General features: G+C 45.1%; 3 protein-coding genes across 7 annotated transcripts in view; 2 read left to right on the top strand and 1 right to left on the bottom strand.

Moving 5' to 3' along the window:
• Positions 1-18759, bottom strand: part of mettl4 (methyltransferase 4, N6-adenosine) — a 52461-nt gene that overhangs the window by 24405 nt on the left and 9297 nt on the right. The window lies entirely within an intron of this gene.
• On the top strand, positions 2577-17673 carry mafk (MAF bZIP transcription factor K). Of its 4 annotated transcripts, XM_080206466.1 has the most exons (4): positions 2742-2782; positions 9426-9545; positions 15504-15579; positions 16611-17673. In XM_080206466.1, exons 2-4 carry the CDS (start codon positions 9502-9504, stop codon positions 16998-17000), a joined length of 510 nt encoding a protein of 169 aa, XP_080062592.1. In that variant the 5' UTR covers positions 2742-2782; positions 9426-9501; the 3' UTR covers positions 17001-17673. The 4 variants fall into 4 exon arrangements, with proteins under 4 accessions (XP_080062590.1, XP_080062592.1, XP_080062591.1 ...); XM_080206464.1 differs by lacking the exon at positions 9426-9545 and having other exon boundaries at positions 2577-2782; XM_080206465.1 differs by lacking the exon at positions 2742-2782 and having other exon boundaries at positions 9307-9545.
• Positions 15501-18759, top strand: part of gaa2 (alpha glucosidase 2) — a 45738-nt gene continuing 42479 nt past the window's right edge. Inside the window, exon 1 of one of the 2 annotated variants that reach the window (XM_080206446.1) lies at positions 15501-15579. Coding sequence is in view for 1 of the 2 variants with exons in the window: in XM_080206444.1 (XP_080062570.1) it covers positions 17491-17558 (68 nt within the window). In the remaining variant the exon portion in view is untranslated. Of the gene's footprint in view, positions 15580-17067; positions 17559-18759 lie in introns of those variants that run through there. The other variant, XM_080206444.1, reaches the window with a different exon arrangement.

Here is an 18759-nt window from a genome sequence, read left to right as displayed (position 1 = left end):
AGAGAGGAGCGAAAGCGGAAGAGGGAGAGAGAGCGGGCAGAGGGAGAGAGAGAGCGGGCAGAGGGAGAGAGTGTGAGCGGGCAGAGGGAGAGAGTGTGAGCGGGCAGAGGCAGAGAGAGCGAGCAGAGAGAGAGAGCGAGCGGGCAGAGGCAGAGAGAGGGAGGCAGAGGGAGAGGGAGCGGGCAGAGGCAGAGAGACAGAGAGCGGGCAGAGAGAGAGTAGGGCAGAGAGGGAGAGAGAGCGGGCAGAGAGGGGGAGAGAGCGGGCAGAGGGAGAGAGAGCGGGCAGAGGGGGAGAGAGAGAGCGGGCAGAGAGAGAGAGCGGGCAGAGGGAGAGAGAGAGCGGGCAGAGGGAGAGAGAGAGCGGGCAGAGGGAGAGAGAGAGCGGGCAGAGGGAGGAGAGAGAGAGCGGGCAGAGGGAGAGAGAGAGAGAGCGGGCAGATGGGAGAGAGAGAGCGGGCAGAGTGGGAGGGAGAGAGAGAGAGCGGGCAGAGGGGAGGGAGAGAGAGAGCGGGCAGAGGGAGAGAGAGAGAGCGGGCAGAGGGAGAGAGAGAGAGCGGGCAGAGGGAGAGAGAGAGAGCGGGCAGAGGGAGAGAGAGAGAGCGGGCAGAGGGGAGAGAGAGAGAGCGGGCAGAGGGAGAGAGAGAGAGGGCAGAGGGAGAGAGAGAGAGCGGGCAGAGGGAGGGAGAGAGAGGAGAGAGAGCGGGCAGTGAGCGAGAGGAGAGAGCGGGCAGAGGGGGGAGAGAGCGGGCAGAGTGGGGGAGGGAGAGAGAGAGCAGGCAGAGGTGGGGGAGGGAGAGAGAGAGAGCGGGCAGAGTGGGGAGGGAGAGAGAGAGAGCGGGCAGAGTGGGGGAGGGAGAGAGAGAGAGCGGGCAGAGGGAGGGAGAGAGAGCGGGCAGAGAGGGAGAGAGGGCAGAGAGGGAGAGAGAGCGCGGGCAGAGGGAGAGAGAGAGCGGGCAGAGAGAGAGCGGGCAGAGAGAGAGCAGGCAGAGGGAGAGAGAGAGCGGGCAGAGGGAGAGAGAGAGCGGGCAGAGGGAGAGAGAGAGGGGCAGAGGGGGAGAGAGAGCGGGCAGAGGGAGAGAGAGCGGGCAGAGGGGGAGAGAGAGCGGGCAGAGGGGGAGAGAGAGCGGGCAGAGGGGGAGAGAGAGCAGGCAGAGGGAGAGAGAGAGAGCGGGCAGAGGGGGAGAGAGAGCGGGCAGAGGGGAGAGAGAGCAGGCAGAGGGAGGGAGAGAGAGAGAGCGGGCAGAGTGGGGGAGGGAGAGGGAGAGAGAGAGCGGGCAGAGTGGGGGAGGGAGAGAGAGCGGGGGAGGGAGAGAGAGCGGGCAGAGTGGGGGAGGGAGAGAGAGAGCGGGCAGAGTGGGGGAGGGAGAGAGAGAGCGGGCAGAGTGGGGGAGGGAGAGAGAGAGCGGGCAGAGAGGGGGAGGGAGAGAGAGAGAGCGGGCAGAGTGGGGGAGGGAGAGAGAGAGCGGGCAGAGTGGGGGAGGGAGAGAAGGGAGAGCGGGCAGAGTGGGGGGAGAGAGAGAGAGCGGGCAGAGTGGGGGAGGGAGAGAGAGAGAGCGGGCAGAGTGGGGAGGGAGAGAGAGAGAGCGGGCAGAGTGGGGGGGAGAGAGAGAGAGCGGGCAGAGTGGGGGAGGGAGAGAGAGAGAGAGCGGGCAGAGTGGGGGAGGGAGAGAGAGAGAGCGGGCAGAGTGGGGGAGGGAGAGAGAGAGAGCGGGCAGAGTGGGGGAGGGAGAGAGAGAGCGGGCAGAGTGGGGGAGGGAGAGAGAGAGCGGGCAGAGTGGGGGAGGGAGAGGGAGAGAGCGGGCAGAGTGGGGGAGGGAGAGAGAGAGAGCGGGCAGAGTGGGGGAGGGAGAGAGAGAGAGCGGGCAGAGTGGGGGAGGGAGAGAGAGAGAGCGGGCAGAGTGGGGGAGGGAGAGAGAGAGAGCGGGCAGAGTGGGGGGAGGGAGAGAGAGAGAGCGGGCAGAGTGGGGAGGGAGAGAGAGAGGGCAGAGTGGGGAGAGAGAGAAAGCGGGCAGAGTGGGGGGGAGAGAGAAAGCGGGCAGAGTGGGGGAGGGAGAGAAAGCGGGCAGAGTGGGGGAGAGAGAGAGAGCGGGCAGAGTGGGGGAGAGAGAGAAAGCGGGCAGAGTGGGGGGGAGAGAGAAAGCGGGCAGAGTGGGGGAGAGAGAGAGAGCGGGCAGAGTGGGGGAGAGAGAGAGAGCGGGCAGAGTGGGGGAGAGAGAGAGAGCGGGCAGAGTGAGGGAGGGAGAGAGTGGGCAGAGTGAGGGAGGGAGAGAGGGCAGTCAGAGTGGGGGAGAGTGGGCAGAGGGAGAGAGTGCAGGGAAAAGGAGAGAGCGGGTGGGGGAACAGAGAGAATGCGTGCGGGAAGAAAGAGAGCGTGCAGTGCGGGGGGACAGAGAGAGTGCGTGCAGGGAGAACGAGAGTTTGTGCGGCAGAGAGAGAGACAGAGAGTGCAGGCACTGGGAAATGGAGAGAGTAGACAGCGGGGCAGGGAGACACACAGGGTAAATCTGCATTAAAATTTTGGTTATCTATTCTGCCAGTGATGTTCTTTGTTCCTACTGCTAATGACCTATACTCATGAAACTTTCCGATTACTTTGTGCTATTCATGTGTCATTTGTTGAGAAGGAACCACTCACATCTCAGATCCGTGAGGAAGAAAGTTCCTGGGCCTCAATTTACCCAGGCCTGTCAGTTAAATAATCTGAGATGCCTTAGATTAATGGATTTATATTTTCTTTGTAGAACTCATGTTCTGCAACTTGCAGCCTACAAAGGTGAAAAGTAAGTGTGGTTTGGCATGCTTTGCGTGTGTGTTAAGTACGGTAAAGTTATGATGTCTTGTTCTCTGCTATTAGTGATGGATATTTTTGGTAGCAGCAGCCCAACATGCTTACGGTGTCTTAGTGAGCTGAATCCTTGGCAAACACAGTGACTCATTACTCTGCCCTGGAACTTTCTGCTGTTTCAATCCTATCAATATTGCTAGTAAAATGTAGAAGTGTTTTCGTTGTATTATATATGTGGCTGGTGCCATTGCGTAATCTCTAGTGCATATGCATACAACATATATTCAGGTTGACAGTCTGGGTCTACAGTAAGACCTGTGCTGACTTTGTACAGTTACTGGATTGTAAACACAGTGACTCATTGCTCAACTATGCCACTTCAGGAGAATATTGTGGGTGTGTGGGTTGATGAATTATGTGGTTTGCTGCCTTAATTGCAACAGAATTGCAAATCTGTCAGAAGGATTTCTGAGCATCTCTTTTGAAAATGTATTACACGGGAGAGCTGGTTCGATGGAAACTGTTGGCCTGTTAGCCGTTAACACACACGAGGACATGTGGCTGCATCTTTTTGCCAGTAAGAAGTTAAAGGTACATTTGTACCTCTTGGTTATTGACCTTGCATAACGATTGGGATCATAGTTCAGCCCCTCCTTATTTTTATTTTTATTTGCCTGCCAACTAACACCCAGTAATGTTCTATGTTCTGTTGTTGTTGTTCTGAAATACAGTCCAAGATGAAGTGGTGGGGGTGGGGAGGGGTGGTGAAGTGAATAGGAGGATGTGGAACTCGCTGTGACACGGTGGTTGAAGCAAATAGCATAGACAGATTAAAGGGGAAGCTAGCTTCCCCCTGCATGAGGAAGAAAATAATAGAAGGTATTGTTGATGGAGGGAGTGGAGTGGCTCAGGTGGAGCATTAATACTAGCATAGAGAGTTGGACTGAATGGCTGTTTCTGTGCTCTAAACCTCAAGGAATTGGATAAAAGATGAAATGGAGTACATTATTATAGTTTTATACCTTAAATGTTGAGCATCAATCCTAAGCTCAGTTATTGTATTAACAGGAAATATTTCTCCTGTGCCAATACAAGGTATGGCTCTTATCACCTCCAATTCCACTATTTGGCACAGACCTGTTAACAACATGTAATTGACTTGTGTCAAATTATTCAAGAAAGTTCATTGCACAGTTGGTGATAAAGATATGCAATAGGTTCCTGGGTTGGATAGAGATAGCAGAGACCATGAGATTACTGAACAGTTAGATGTTATAACATCTTTCTGCATGGATGAACTTTCCTCTTCCGGAAATTTCCATTATCTTCCTTCCTAGTTATCTGATGGAATTTGGTGGGGCAGTGTGCGGCAGAAGAGATTCACTGCCTCATCTTCAAATTTGATTTGATTTGATTTATTATTGTCACATGTATTAGTATACAGTGAAAAGTATTGTTTCTTGCAGGCTATACAGACAAAGCATACCGTTCGTAGAGAAGGAAACGAGGAAGTGCAGAACGTAGCGTTACAGTTATAGCTAGGGTGTAGAAAAAGATCAACTTAATGCAAGGTAGGTCCATTCAAAAGTCTGATGGCAGCAGGGAAGAAGCTGTTCTTGAGTCAGTTGGTACGTGACCTCAGACTTTTGTATCTTTTTTGTGATGGAAGAAGGTGGAAGACAGAATGTCTGGGGTACATGGGGTTCTTAATTATGCTGGTTGCTTTGCTGAGGCAGCGGGATGTGTAGACAAAGTCAACGGATGGAAGGCTGGTTTGCGTGATCAATTGAGCTACATTTACGACCTTTTGTAGTTTCTTGCAATCTTGGGCAGAGCAGGAGCCATACCAAGCTGTGATACAACCAGAAAGAATGCTTTCTATGGTGCATCTATAAAAGTTGGTGAGAATTGTAGCTGACATGCCAAGTTTTTGTCTTCATACAAAAGTGCCACAGACAGCAGGGAGTTTATTTAATGGCACCAATTTTGCCTCTCACTACCCGTTGGTAAACAGAGAGGTGTTATAATTTGTTTCACTCTTTATAAGTGGTGGCATATTTCCTAACCCTTCAGTTTTGGTATAATCCAATTTTAGATTAATAGGGTTAGTTTATTTGCACCACTCAAAAGGTAGGACAGTGGCACAATCACTCCTTTTGCAGTTATATAGTAAAAGAGGGATAGAGAAAATATAAAGACAGAGAAATAAATATCGTCTCATGAGGATCCAGAGTCCAGAATCAAAGTCCAATGAGGTATTCCTTCAAGGAGGCCAATGGGCTGAAAACCAGTGTTGGATAATTCATTTTTCCAATGGTGCTGACTTCACTTTATGAGAGGGGCATGCTTTGACTAGGTCCTCGAATTGTTAAATGTTCAACCATTAAGAATTGAAATTAAGGTTTCAGGCTCTTTGTCCTAACATATGAGTAGCCTTCAGTTGGCAAACCTGAATTATGAAATGGCCTTTGTATAGTTCTGTTTGAATTTGTTGTGTGCAACCCACTGGGGATCATTAGTGTATTGTTAGATATAAGGAGGTGTGTGTTTCCCTGTTTATACCTCCTAGCTTATTTTATTTGAGGGTGTGACATAGCTTCAGCCATTTTAAAAGCTTTTTGTCCCATTATTAAAAATGTTAAAATAGCCACGAGGATATCTAACATTTTTATAAATATGTACAGAGTGAGGTCTTGGTCCCCACACAAAACACTGAATACTAAAAGCCACATGGCCAATTTTTCTATCATCATCTTAATTATACCCCCCACATGTAAGCCCCAATCATTGATTAATACCACAAATAGCAAGGGAGCTAAGTAGTGAGACATTGTGAAACACAAACAGGGAGTTGAGGTATAGGTTTACAAGAATGTACTCTCTGTACAATACCAGAAGCTAGCACATGTCTGCCTTTGAAATACCTCTTTGGAGACTACAGAAGGGAAATTCTAAGTTAACTAAGAGGATAACATAGGTTTAGTTTCAGTAACACATGGGAGGAAAGAATTAAAATGATTTTTACTCAACATCATATGTAGATACTATTAACTGACAAATGAAAAGTTTTATGAAGTATAATGCACCTTAATATTTTTTAAATGAATGATTTTAAATGTGGAAGATATTACATTTAAATTGAAAAGGAACTAATAATGATATATATCTGACAGTTTTTCCAAGTTTGTACTTCAGTCAATATGTGAATGTGGTTTTGTTTTTATTCCAATTCAATCCAATCAAATCCAATTCAGAATCTCAACAAGTTGAGACATTAGGGTTAACCCTAACCCTTTTTGATATTGACATGACCCAGAATATTTCCATCTATCTATCTTTTAAAAACCTATCTATTGTATCCTTAAATTTGTTTAGTATTCTGTTGTCCACTGCACTTGTATAGCAAATTCCACAGATTCATGATGTTTTGAGTGAAGTAATTCCTCCTTATTTTCATAAATGACCTGGATGAGGAAGTGGAGGGATGGGTTAGTAAGTTTGCCGATGACACAAGGGTTGGTGGTGTTGTGGATAGTCTGGAGGGATGTCAGAAGTTGCAGTGAGACATAGATAGGATGCAAGACTGGGCAGAGAAGTGACAGATGGACTTCAACACGGATAAATGTGTTGTGGTCCATTTTGGTGGGTCCAATGGGATAAAGGAGTACAATGTCAAGGGTAGGAGTCTTAGCAGTGTTTAGGAGCAGAAGGACCTTGGGGTCCGGGTCCATAGAACTCTTAAATTGGCCTCGCAGGTGGAGGATGTGGTCAAGAAGGCGTATGGTGTGCTAGCCTTCATTAATTGAGGGATTGAGTTTAGGAGTCAGGAGGTAATGCTGCAACTTTATAAGACCCTTGTCAGACCCCACTTGGAGTACTGTGCGCAGTTCTGGTTGCCTCACTACAAGAAGGATGTGGAAGCTATTGAGAGGGTGCAGAGGAGATTTACAAGGATGTTGCCTGGATTGGGAGGCATACCTTATGCAGATAGGTTGAGGGAGCTAGGTCTCTTCTCCCTGGAGAGACGAAGATTGAGAGGCAACCTGATAGAGGTTTATAAGATGTTGAGAGGTATAGATAGGGTGGATTCTCAGAGGCTATTTCCCAGGGCTGAAATGGTCGTTATGAGAGGACACAGGTTTAAGGTGCTGGGGAGCAAGTACAGAGGAGATGTTAGGGGTAAGTTTTTCACTGAGGGTGATGAGTGAGTGGAATCGGCTGCCGTCGGTGGTGGTAGAGGCAAACTCGCTGGGGCCTTTTAAGAGACTTCTGGATGAGTACATGGGATTTAATGGGATTGAGAGTTATAGATAGGCCTGGCGGGATGGATATGATCGGCGCAACTTGTGGAAGTTTTATGTTTGTGCTGTAGTGTTCTGTGTTCTGTTCCCAATCAAAACCAACAAGACAGGGCTCTCACCTCCTGTCCTGGGCTTGATCTACATGATCCAAGGTAATTGGAGTAGGTGTAGCTCCTCCTCCAAGGCTTGACCTCATTTGCATCTTAGTCAAAAGGCCGTGATGCTGCTTTTAAAAATTGCTTCAAATGAAGTTAAAATGTAACCTAATGACTTCAACCAAGCGCAGCATGTCAATAATACACTTGATCTTAGCCAGTTCAATAAAATACAATGTTTCAAAACAAGAACATTAGACGAAACAAATTATATCAAATTAAAAAAATGCTGGTAGAAGCGTGGAAAGTATCGGATTTTCAGACCCAGAAATCTGATACAATCTAAATTTTAGCAAGCTGCTGATGATAAAACAAAGATGAAATTTCAGAAATAAGAATGCTAAAAGAAGTTTAATTTGGAATTAGAACACACCAATAAAGATATCATTATATCAGGTGGTGTATTTGCAATTGATTGAGACATTTGACATGATAAAGACTGACAATTTAATATGCAATAGAATTGATTTAAGCTAATTAGTGGGAAGAACTTAGATTAAAAGTGGTATAATTGTAATGAGTTTTGGCACAAAGTTGAGATCTTTAGAAGGCTTGTGGTACACTGTACTGCTTGGTAGTCTGAGCATCTCCCATTGACTGTTGTTTTATGTCCATGTCTGTCTATAATGTGGAGATTCCAGCATTGGACTGGGATGGGCACAGCAAGAGGTCTCACAATACCGGGCTAAAGTCAAAGTCACGAGCTTTTGGAGCACTGCTCCTTCCTCAGGTGAGTGGACACACTCACCTGATGAAACAGCAGCACTCTGAAAGCTTGTGATTTCAAATAAACCTGTGGGACTTTAACCTGGTGTTGTGAGACTTCTTACCATGTCTGTCTATGTAAGTCTTTTTAATATGTTTTTAACAAATCTTGGTAAGCTTTTAAACTGAAGGATTTTGCCTTTGCGAGATTTAATTTTCAAAATACTTAGTTTTTTTTTCCAGGAATTAGGCCATCATTTGAAAAATCCCCATTTCAAGAAGAGAGAGAAGCCAGCAGCCATACTGTGCCCAGTGTTAGCTGTATGTTTAGTTCTGGAGCCTGCTGCACAGGATGACTCATGGTTCTACTATGAAGGGGTTCATGTGTAGACGTGCCTGTCTTTGTACATTCATGTGGAATGATTAGCTTGCTGTGGATTGGGGCTGTTTTGTTTGATTTTTGAGCTCTGTTTTATCACTCTTGTGCTCACTGACATTTATTGGTTTCCAGTCCAGCAACACCGTCATTTTAAAATTCTCATCCTCAGAGTCAAATCCCTCCATGGCTTCACCCCTTCCTATCTCTGTAACCACTTCCAGCCCCCCCGCAACCCTCCAAGATCTCTGCTGTCCTCCCACTCTGCCCTCATGCATCCTTGATTTCCTTCAATACATTAGTGGCCCCATGCTCTGGAATTCTCAGAGCCTTTGGACTTTTAGGGCATTCCTTACAGTCAGCCTCTTTTATCAAGCTTTTAGTGACTTGTGCTAAAACCCACAAAATTCTTGCATTGAGACCTAGCTCCTGTCCCATTGCAGAGATTTTTACCTCCATTAACCCTTTAGCAGAAGGACAAAAGTTTATTATTTATGTGAGTGCATCCCGACCAGTGTCGAAGTTGTTTTTATACCAGTTTGTGTCACTTTGGCTTGTTTAATTTGAAATTGGCAATAATAACCTAATGTATTTCCATTAGTATCTCTGGTTCTGAGTTGAGAGTGGCCTAATCTTCTGAAGCAGTCTCTTGTTTGTATTTAATTACTTAATTGTGCATTGCAGTCTATTGAGGATCACATTGCTCTCTCAATGTCCTGTCAATCGTAGCACGATGCAACAATTGGGGTTCCCATGGTGACCCTGACCACGTTGGATTCCGTCACCCCTCCCAAGTTTCCATGAGATGTTTGGGATGGAGAGCAGAGAGATAAGCACGGTAAAAGAAGTTGCAGGAAGTGGGGTGGGGAGAGGTCCAGGAGCCCACTCCCCACACTGGCCTGGCAGACAAGATCCCTGCTTGAACAAAGAAACATTATCCATTTAAAGGGAATCCATATCATGGTTTAAATGCATTGTTTCAAACTGCAGGTGAGCAAGCTGCTTGTACAGACTGGACCTGTGTATGTACTGATGTGTATGTGTGTGTATGTATGTGTGGTTTATTGGTTTCCTCCTTTTCCTCCATGCGACTCTTTGCAGATTGTCCCACCCATTTCAAACCTGGCAAGCACTTCAAAAGTCACTTACCTGGAAATAGATCAGTACAGATGCCTTTATGAGGAAACTAGATAAAGACAAGTGGAGACAACAAAACAGAAGGTATGTGGTGGATAGGCTGCTATGAAGTAGGATTGGGAGGAGGCTTCCAAACACCAGCATAGACTAGTTGGGCTGAATGTTTCTGTGCTGACATACTATGTATGCCCATATCATTAGAGCACGTAGTCCAAATTTCTGTGTCAGTGCATCTAATGAATTAGCTTGAGAGGTGTCCAGGCGTCCTGCAGCTCATGGCTTCAACACAAACAGCTCAAACCCAATGCTGGAGTGAAGTGCATTGCGGGAACAGATTATTTTCTTCGGCTGAAATCCCATGTACAATTGCAGGTAAGTGAGAGTTGGAAAGAGATGGTAGTCTAACTGTCTGATGGCTCTCATCAATCTTATCAGCAACCCTGAATATGCTTGGCTTAGTTGGCGATACCCTTGCTTATGAATGTTGTGGATTCAAACTCCACTCTAATGTGGACAAGACTGACTCCAATGAGGAAAGCTACTGGTACATGTTCTGTTGTTTCAGGTTAATGGTGGAGGTTTGGCGTTCTCCTGGTCAAGGTTCCCTCCTCCCAATCAAAACTTTTTTTTTCTCTGCACGACAGGTTTGTCTTGATTCTGTCAATTTGTTGCTGAACTTTTCAGCCCTGTTACAAAGTGAAATTTCAGTCATATTTTGGTAAGAGTAAGCCTCTGACTAACTTGTGGTTTCACTTCTGACCAGATGTGTGAAGTAACGCTAGACTTGACATCTGGGTGAGGTAGATTCGCATGGGTACATCTTTGGTATCTTATCTGAGTGCTAATCGTTCCTGTGTGATCGAGAGTGGAAGAAGCATCAGGCAGCTTATGTGGTGGTTGTTTGATGAGGATCTTCATAGCCTGACCTATCCGAACCTTACCTGACACTCCCTTTTCAATCTGTTGTGTTTTTATTCATTCAAGGGATATAGGGAGGCCGGCATTTATTGCCCATCCCTAATTGCCCTCGAGAAGGTACTGGTCAGCTGCTTTCTTAAACTATAAGAAAGAAATCCCACACCAGTTTAAAGTCTAACTTTAAACTGGTATTGTGGGATTTCTTTCTGTTTTATCCCAGTCCAACGCCAGCATCTCCACACCATTCTTAAACTATTACAGTCTGTATGGTGTAGGTATGCCCACAGTGCTGTTAGGGAGGGAGTTCCAGGATTGTGACCCAGCGACAGTGACACTTCGGTGACATATTTACCAAGTCAGGATGGTCCGTGTCTTGGACGGGAACTTCCAGGTGAGGTTCCCATGTGTCTCTGACCTTGTTCTTCTACTAGTGGTCATGGGTTTGGAAAGTGGTGCCTAAGGAACCTTGGAGAGTTCCTGCCATGCATCTTGTAAATGGTACACACTGTTGCCATTGAGCGTTGGTGGTGGAAGAGTGGATGATGTACCAATCCAGCAGGCTGCTTTGTCTGGATGGTGTTGAGCTTCGCGTGTTGTTGGAGCTGCACTCATCCAGGCAAGTGGAGAGTATTCCAGCAAACTCTTGACTTGTGCCTTGTAGGTGGCGAACTGGCTTTGGGGATTCAGGAGGTGATTTACTCGCCACAGGATTTCTAGCCTCTGACCTGCTCTTGTAGTTCCAGTATTTATATTCTGGTCATTGGTGACTCCCAGGATGTTAGATGGCAATTATATAAATGATGATTTGCACAGGATGGTTTTTGTTTACTTATGGATGTTTTGGGGAATTCAGTTGGATCTTTGTAACATCCTTTAACTATAGAGATTTGTGATAAAAGAGCGTTTGTTTCCATAATGATAGATTACATTTTGTCTTTGAATCAAATTACCGTTTTTAAAGAGGAATGTAAATAAAAATTAATTTTCTTCACTCAAACTAGCTTTGATCACAGTCCTTATCAAATATGCAGATTAAAGGAATGAGGACAGGGGAATTAAATGCAATATTGCTGCTTAGGAATGTGGAAACAAGGAGGCCATTCAGTCTTTCTAACTTGTTCTGCCATTCAATTAAATCAACTCTGATCTGTTTCCTAACTTCATCTAAAATCCTTGATACCATGTTACAAAAATCCATTAACCTCATGTTGAAATGCTCATTTGATCCCCAGCATTCACAGCTTTTTTGGATTGAATTCCAGATTTCTTCCCTTTGAAAAAGTGCTTCCTGATATCACCCTTGAAAGGCTGATGTCTGACTTTAAGGTCACCCATGCTTTGGAATTGCCCCCCGATGTGGTTTCTCTCTTGGTCGTGGTGGGGGGGGGGTGGAGTCTCAATCTGGGTTACTGTAAACCAGTTAATCTAATCTTCGTTGTGGGCAAACACTTAGAATCCATAATTCAAGATCAGATGAGCACTTAGCAGGACAAGGGACAATTAGGTGACCAGTTTAGGTTTGCAAGTTGTATTTGATGAACTAAATACAGTCATTTGTTTTTTGAAGAAGTTTTTTGTTGTTCAAGTAAAGGGATTACATTAGAGGCAAGTGTACATGGATCTACAGAAAGAAGCTCATAAGAGCTGATGGCCAAGTGGAATTATCACTAGACTATTAATCCAGAAATTCCGTGAATGTTCTGGGGACCCAGGTTCGAATCCTGACATTGCAGATGGTGAAATCTGAATTCAATAAAAAAAAAATCTGGAATTAAGAATCTACTGATGATTGTGAAACTATTGCTAATTGTTGGAAAAACCCATCTGGTTTACTAATGCTGTTTAGGGGAGAAGAACTGCTGTCTTTACCTGGTCTGGCCCACATGTGACTCCAGAGCCACAACAATGTGATTGATTCTCAACTGCCCTCCAAGGACAACCAGGAATGGGCAATAAATGCTGGCCAGCCAGCAACACCCGTGTTCAATGAATAAAAAATAGAGGATGCTGAAAAATTTAGGCACTTGGTAAAAGAATAAATGTAGTAGCACAAACAGATTGGGAGTATATTGGTTCTGTTAAAATGTGTTTGGAATTTCAATCGTTGGAACTGAAAGAAAATTTTGCATTCATAGAACAACATTCACAACCTCAGGAGCTGCCAAAGCATTGCACAGCTGTACCATTATTGTGGTAATGATAACAATAGCCAATGTGGTCTTTTACATCCACCTGAGGGGGGCAGACAGCACCTTGATTTAACATTTCAGCTGAAAAACAGCACCTCTGACAGTGTAGCACTCTCTTATGACTGACCTGAAATATCAGCCTAAATTTTGAGTTGAAGTCTCTGGAGTGCGGTTTGAATCCACAACCTTCTGACTCAAAGACCAGCATCCTACCTGTCATGGGTCAGTTGCTGTACCCCAGGGCTAGTTGATAAGTCAATTTAAGTTCTCAGTTAAAGATTTAGAATTGGGCACGGGAAATATTTGGTCATTTGTCTTCAGTGTGGTTCATTGTCAGTTTTATTTGATAGTGCTTCTGTGATGCTGCTTGAGTTTTTAAAAATTTGATTAAAGGTGCTTTTTGAATGCAAGTTGTTGACTTTAGAAAACAGTGGGAGTCAAAGTTGAATCTTCCCAATCAGTTTGTCTGCACTTTATCCCCAAAGCAGAGGGGTGAAACTGAGAGGAAGTGTTTGACAATGATTGTATGCTGGTTCGGAATTGTTCAAGGCTTCAGGATATATTCAGAGCCTGCATAATTCTCCATATGTGATGGTACATGTGGGTTAGGGATTGCAGGGAAGGAGAGCTTACAGTTTAGTCTGAGTGATACCTCTCTCCACAAGATGTAACAAGGACCCACATGGCTGCAGGTTGGAAGACATACCTACAGTCTGTGTGGAAACGTTTGATAGGGTGTACACAATTACGATCTCCAGGATGTGGGCGTTAGATGCAAAGTTTGTATGTAAATGAATTGGGGGCTTAGTTACAATCTGTCTCACTCATAACATCAACCACCACTCACTCCCACTCACCCGCTGCCTCCATTTTAAATGCTTTTATTATTTACTTACAGTCTCATTTTTTTCTACTCTTTTTTTCTTGGGAAGTGTGGGGGTGTGCTGGGGGAGGGGGGCCTCTTTCTAAATTTCTCTCTGTTTTGGCTTTACTGATCTTTAAAAATCTAACTGTTTCCCAGACAAGATTTTCATGGTTTGAATTTGAGCAGTTTATGACAACAAAATAGAGCAAAAACTCATCCCTGTCACTGTTTCCCACAGCCAGCAGGTAGGTGCTAGTTCTCATGCAATGCTTTTTGGTAATTGTGATATATTTTGGGGGAACAGGTGTAAGTTTTTATGCTCCTCAGTTTCTATATTGCAGAGACAAAACTTTCCCACTTTTGGTTGTGAAGCTGGTCAGGGATATACATGGCAGTGTGGGTTAATCCAGCATCAACTGGGGCAGTCCCCAAAAGGGAACATTGGGGTGCCACATCTCGGGTGGGAGTGCCGGGACTTGTTTGGGAGTGATTGGATCTGGGTGGGTCTGTACCTCCAGGATCTGTACTGTGAGACACATACACTTCACCCAAGGAAGAGGGAAAGGTAAACAGTTAAGGGCTATTCCGTCCTCTTCTGGAAACTCGGCAGACAAAATCTAGGTTGACATTCTCAGTGCAATACTGAAGGACTGCTGCACTCTGAGGTCTCTTGGATGAGATGTCAAACTTGGGTCACATCTGTCTTCTCAAGTGATGTAAAAGATCCCATGACAATATTTCAAAAAGGGCAGAGAAGTTCTCCTTGATGTTCTGGGTGCTATTTACTCTTCAATGCACACAACTGAAGTAGATGATCTGATCATTATTACATTTCTGTTTGTGGGAGCCCACTGCCATTTTTCCTACATTGCTACAGTAAAGCACTTTGGGATGCCTTGAGATTGTGAAAGGAACAATATAAACGCAGGTCCTTTCTTACAACTAAAAAGGACTGCAGTGGGGAGGTGGAAGGATGTTCCTGTTAGGGTGGGCACTGTTTCCTTTTTTCCCGCTCCCCCACCAAAAGATACACAAGAGCTAACTGTCCAACCAGCACCTATCCTCTCCTCACCCAGCAGCCAGATACAATGCCAAGCTTCAACAGCATGAACACACAATTTCAAAATCACTCATTTATGGGAATTGTACTTTACCGACAATCCCTTTGGTCATCTTGACCCAAGGTGGTCAAGAGCCTTTTTCTTGAGCCACTGAAGTCCTTGTGGTGACGCTGTGCCCACAATACTCTCGGGCAAGGAATGGCAGGTTTTGAACCCAATGGCAATGAAGGAACAAATGTCCAAGTAAGGATGACTTGGAAGAAATGGTATTTCCATGTCCTTGCTGCTCTTATCCTTCTCAGTGGCGGAGTAAAGTAAAGCTTATTTATTAGTATCACAAATAGACTTACATTTACTGAGGGAGAATTTAGCATGGCCAATGTACCTAACCTGCACATCTTTGGACTGTGGGAGGAAACCAGAGCACCCAGAGGAAACCCACGCAGACACGGGGAGAACATATAGATTCCACACAAACAGTGACCCAAGCTGGGAACCGAACCCAGGTCCCTGGCGCTGTGAGGCAGCAATGCTAACCATGGTGCCGCCCCAGGTTCGGGACTAGAAGCATTATGAGTTGTCATGCATCTTGTAGCTGGTACCAGAGGGAAGAAGTGAATATTTAAGCTAGTTAATGGGTGCTAATCAGGTGAGCTACTTAGTCCTGAGCGGTGCTGTGGCCCAAGGTGTCAATACCAATCGAAGAACTGATGACCCAGCTGTGATCAGTTACTTCAAAAGCTGTGAGTTTTCCTGCTGTATGTATGTGATAGGGAATCCTGTGCAATCACTTGCATTGGGAACACTTAGCTGTTTGTTAAAAGAAAGTCCTGAATTTTGCTACTGAAACTGAGTAAGTTTGATATGGAGATGGTTCTACTGTATGGGCTATCTCGGCAATTAAACATTTATTGCTATGTTTCGCTGATTGACAGGAAGAATCTAATTTTGTTTCATTGATAAAGTATTTAAATAATAGTTTCTGGTTTGTACTTTGTTGTGTTTGCAGTGTATTTTCTGTCTCTGTGCTCTCCAATGTCGCTGGGGTAATGACGACTAATCCCAAAGGAAGCAAAACAACAAAGGTGAGGATTCTTTCTAGCTTTGTCTCATTTGCTGCTCTTTAATGACTTACCTCAATCGTTTGTGTTACTTCTCAAGACATTGTCTAGGAGAGCAGTAACATGAACATTTTTAACAATTTGTAAAGAAATGTTTTTGCCTACTTTCTTTGTTTATCTTATTTTGAAATAATCTGTCTAAGCAGGAATGTATAAAATGAATTTTCAACATTCCCCTCATTGCTGAGGGGAGGATACCATCCCTCTTGGCAGCAGTGTGTATCATTGACGTTCTCCACAATGGCCTACAGCAACTCTCTCAGCCTTTTCCAACAGCACCTTCCAAACCTGCTTCTTCCACCACCTTGAAGAACAAGGCCACAAACACATGGGAACATCACCAACTGCCAGGTTCCTCTCCAGTTGTTAATTGGACACTCATCAGTGGGTCAAAGTTGTGGAATTCCCTCTCTAGGAGCTCCACGTGGATGCAGCCATTTCTGAAACAAGCCCATCACTATGTTTCATCCCCACCAAGGCCAGCATTTATTGTCCATCCCTAGCTGTCCTTGAGAAGGTGATGGTGGGTCCTCTTCTTCATCCGCTGCAGATTGATGAAGGTGCTTCCTCGGTGCTGTTAGTGAGGGAGTTTCAGCATTTTGATCTTGAAGGAATGGCCGATATAATTCCAGGTCACAATAGTTTGTGATTGGAGAGGACCTTGCAAATAGTGGGTGTTCCCACACACTCCATTGCCCTTGTCCCTCCAGGTGGTAAAGGTCACAGGTTTAGGAGATTCTGTTGAAGGTGCCTTAGTGAGTTGCTGCAGTGTGTCTTGTGGTTTATGCTCTGCAGTCATGGTGTGCCGGTGATGTTCGTAGGGATGTTTGAAGTACCAATTCAGCAGACTCCATTATCCTGAATGAAATTGAGCTTCTTTAAAAGATACAGTGTTGGGTCTTGTAGACAAACATGGTGTGCATGCTTGTGTGTGAAGTAGGCAGAGAGGCCAAGGCAAAGAAAGACAATAACTTGAAAGTATTTTCTGGTCACAGGTCAAGAAGGAAGTCAGTGAAAATGCCCTGAGCCTCACTGACCAGGAGTTGGTCTCTATGACAGTCCGAGAGCTGAACCAACACCTGCGAGGCCTGAGCAAGGAGGAGATTGTTCAGCTGAAGCAGCGTAGGCGAACACTGAAGAACCGTGGTTATGCAGCCAGCTGCCGGGTCAAGCGTGTGACACAAAAGGAGGAGCTGCAGCGACAGTGGAGCAACCTCCAACAGGAGGTGGCAAAGCTGACCAGAGAGAATGCCAACATGAGGTTGGAACTGGACTGTCTGCGCTCCAAGTATGAGGCTCTCCAGAAATATGCCCGCACCATGACCAAGGGCCCCACCCTGCCAGCCACCAGCGTCATTACCATTGTCAAGTCATCTGACTCTTAGACCCTTTTCAGTTCCCATCCCTCATCTTGCATGGGAACTGTCGGTTGAAGGGTTGGGCAAGGGTACTAATGGGTAACTGAATGGCAAAACAGGGCAAGGTGCTGAATGATGTGCTCCCTGTGTTCCTACATAAGGAAGCAACACTCTAAATCGGCATACCTCCTCGAGATTGTATCCATCAGCCAGATATTCTCTGTTCAATAACAGCCTCCCCTGAACATCTTGAAACTGAGATTGCAAGCTGAAGCTATCAGTTTTGCAAAGACTGCTGTCTGCAATGAAAATAAAACTCATGTGATGGGTAACAAAATATCCCAAGGCCAGAGCTGATTTGAAGATCCACAGAATCCCAGTGCGTGAGAAGCACCTCTTCAGAGTTAACTTGCCAGTGGCCTAAAGCGAAAGATCTCCATATCTGGAATGGGTGCATTGTTAAGAGTCTGGAAGTACAGTGGATAGGCTCATCTCTGTCATGATGCTGTAACTTATTATGGCTGATTCTCATGGTCTTGCCAACTGTTCAAGTTACCATTCAGTCCTGTTAAGATGTTCTGCAAGGTAATCCACATGCAACAAAGACTAAGGACATTTTTTTTAAAACCTTGTTGAGTATTGAATTTCTATGGTTTCTGTCCTGTTACTGTCTTAACAGAATATGTCCGATTAGAGCAGCGTGTACAATTGTCAAATACTATGTCCCTTGCAAGCTGTACAAAAGATATATTTTTTTATTTAGCTTTGAATGTCTCCTTCAGTATGAGTGTGTACAATCCTTTCCAACGTAGCGTGCAGATAGTTTAGTGAACGGTTTAACTAGTCTGAGTGTGGCCTAAGAATGTTGTTACCAGGATGGAGCCAGGACAATGAGAGATGGAAGGCTTTTCCTGAATAGGCTTGACTCTGTGCTGGGTAACAGCTTTAATACATCCTGTGATATTGGAGGAAGAGACATTTGGAAAAATCAGCCATTATTTAGTATATAGCGGAGTTGATGATTTGGCCATTTTCATTGACAACAGAGACTTGCCCTTTCAAACTAAATTTGTAAAGGAATGAATTCCAACTGAAGCCTTTCAGTTTCCTCAATCTGAGTGAATTGCAAACAATCTGTAAATTCAGAGTGGATATGTGAAAATTTAATCTTTATTTCACCACTTCCTCACCCCAAAAATATAAGATGAGCAGGAACTGTTGGGTGTTGATTTTAGTCTATCAGCATACCAAAGTGGTCATTTAAAACCCCAAGTCTCAGGAAGTATCGTGTGGGTGTGTGCGTCATTCTGTCTCAGACTAATTTGGTGTCCACTATCACTCCGGTTGGGAGGGGGGGAGGTTTGTGATGATTATCCTGTGCTACTGGACAGGTTTGGGTTATGATCAAGGCAAACATATCCCATCTGCAACTTGCATCTTTCTTGAGCTTTTTGTGAAATCTGAATGTCCCAACAACAGCAACGTATATTTTTCTGGTGACTTTAACGTAACAAAATGCCCCACAGCGCTTCACAGGAGTGTTATAAAACAAAGCTAGTTGTTTAACAATTACATGGGACTATGTTCCAAAGTAGCAGGAATGTAGAAATTCCAGCAGCAAATTTGTGTACAGTAAGTTCTCACTAACAGCAATTGGAGCTATGTTGGTTGAGGAATAAATATTGGGTCAGGACACTGAGGAGAACTTGCATGCTGTTCTTTGAATTACTGTCAGAGAGCTTTTACATCTACTTGCAAGGGCAGATGGAGCTTAACAATTCATCTG

The sequence above is a fragment of the Carcharhinus amblyrhynchos genome, chromosome 18 (assembly GCF_965287045.1).
Source record: "Carcharhinus amblyrhynchos chromosome 18, sCarAmb.v2.hapA, whole genome shotgun sequence".
In the NCBI taxonomy this organism is placed as follows: Eukaryota; Metazoa; Chordata; class Chondrichthyes; order Carcharhiniformes; family Carcharhinidae; genus Carcharhinus; species Carcharhinus amblyrhynchos.
The sequence above is the reverse complement of the archived record's forward strand: the minus strand, read 5'-3'. Positions and strand labels throughout refer to the sequence as shown.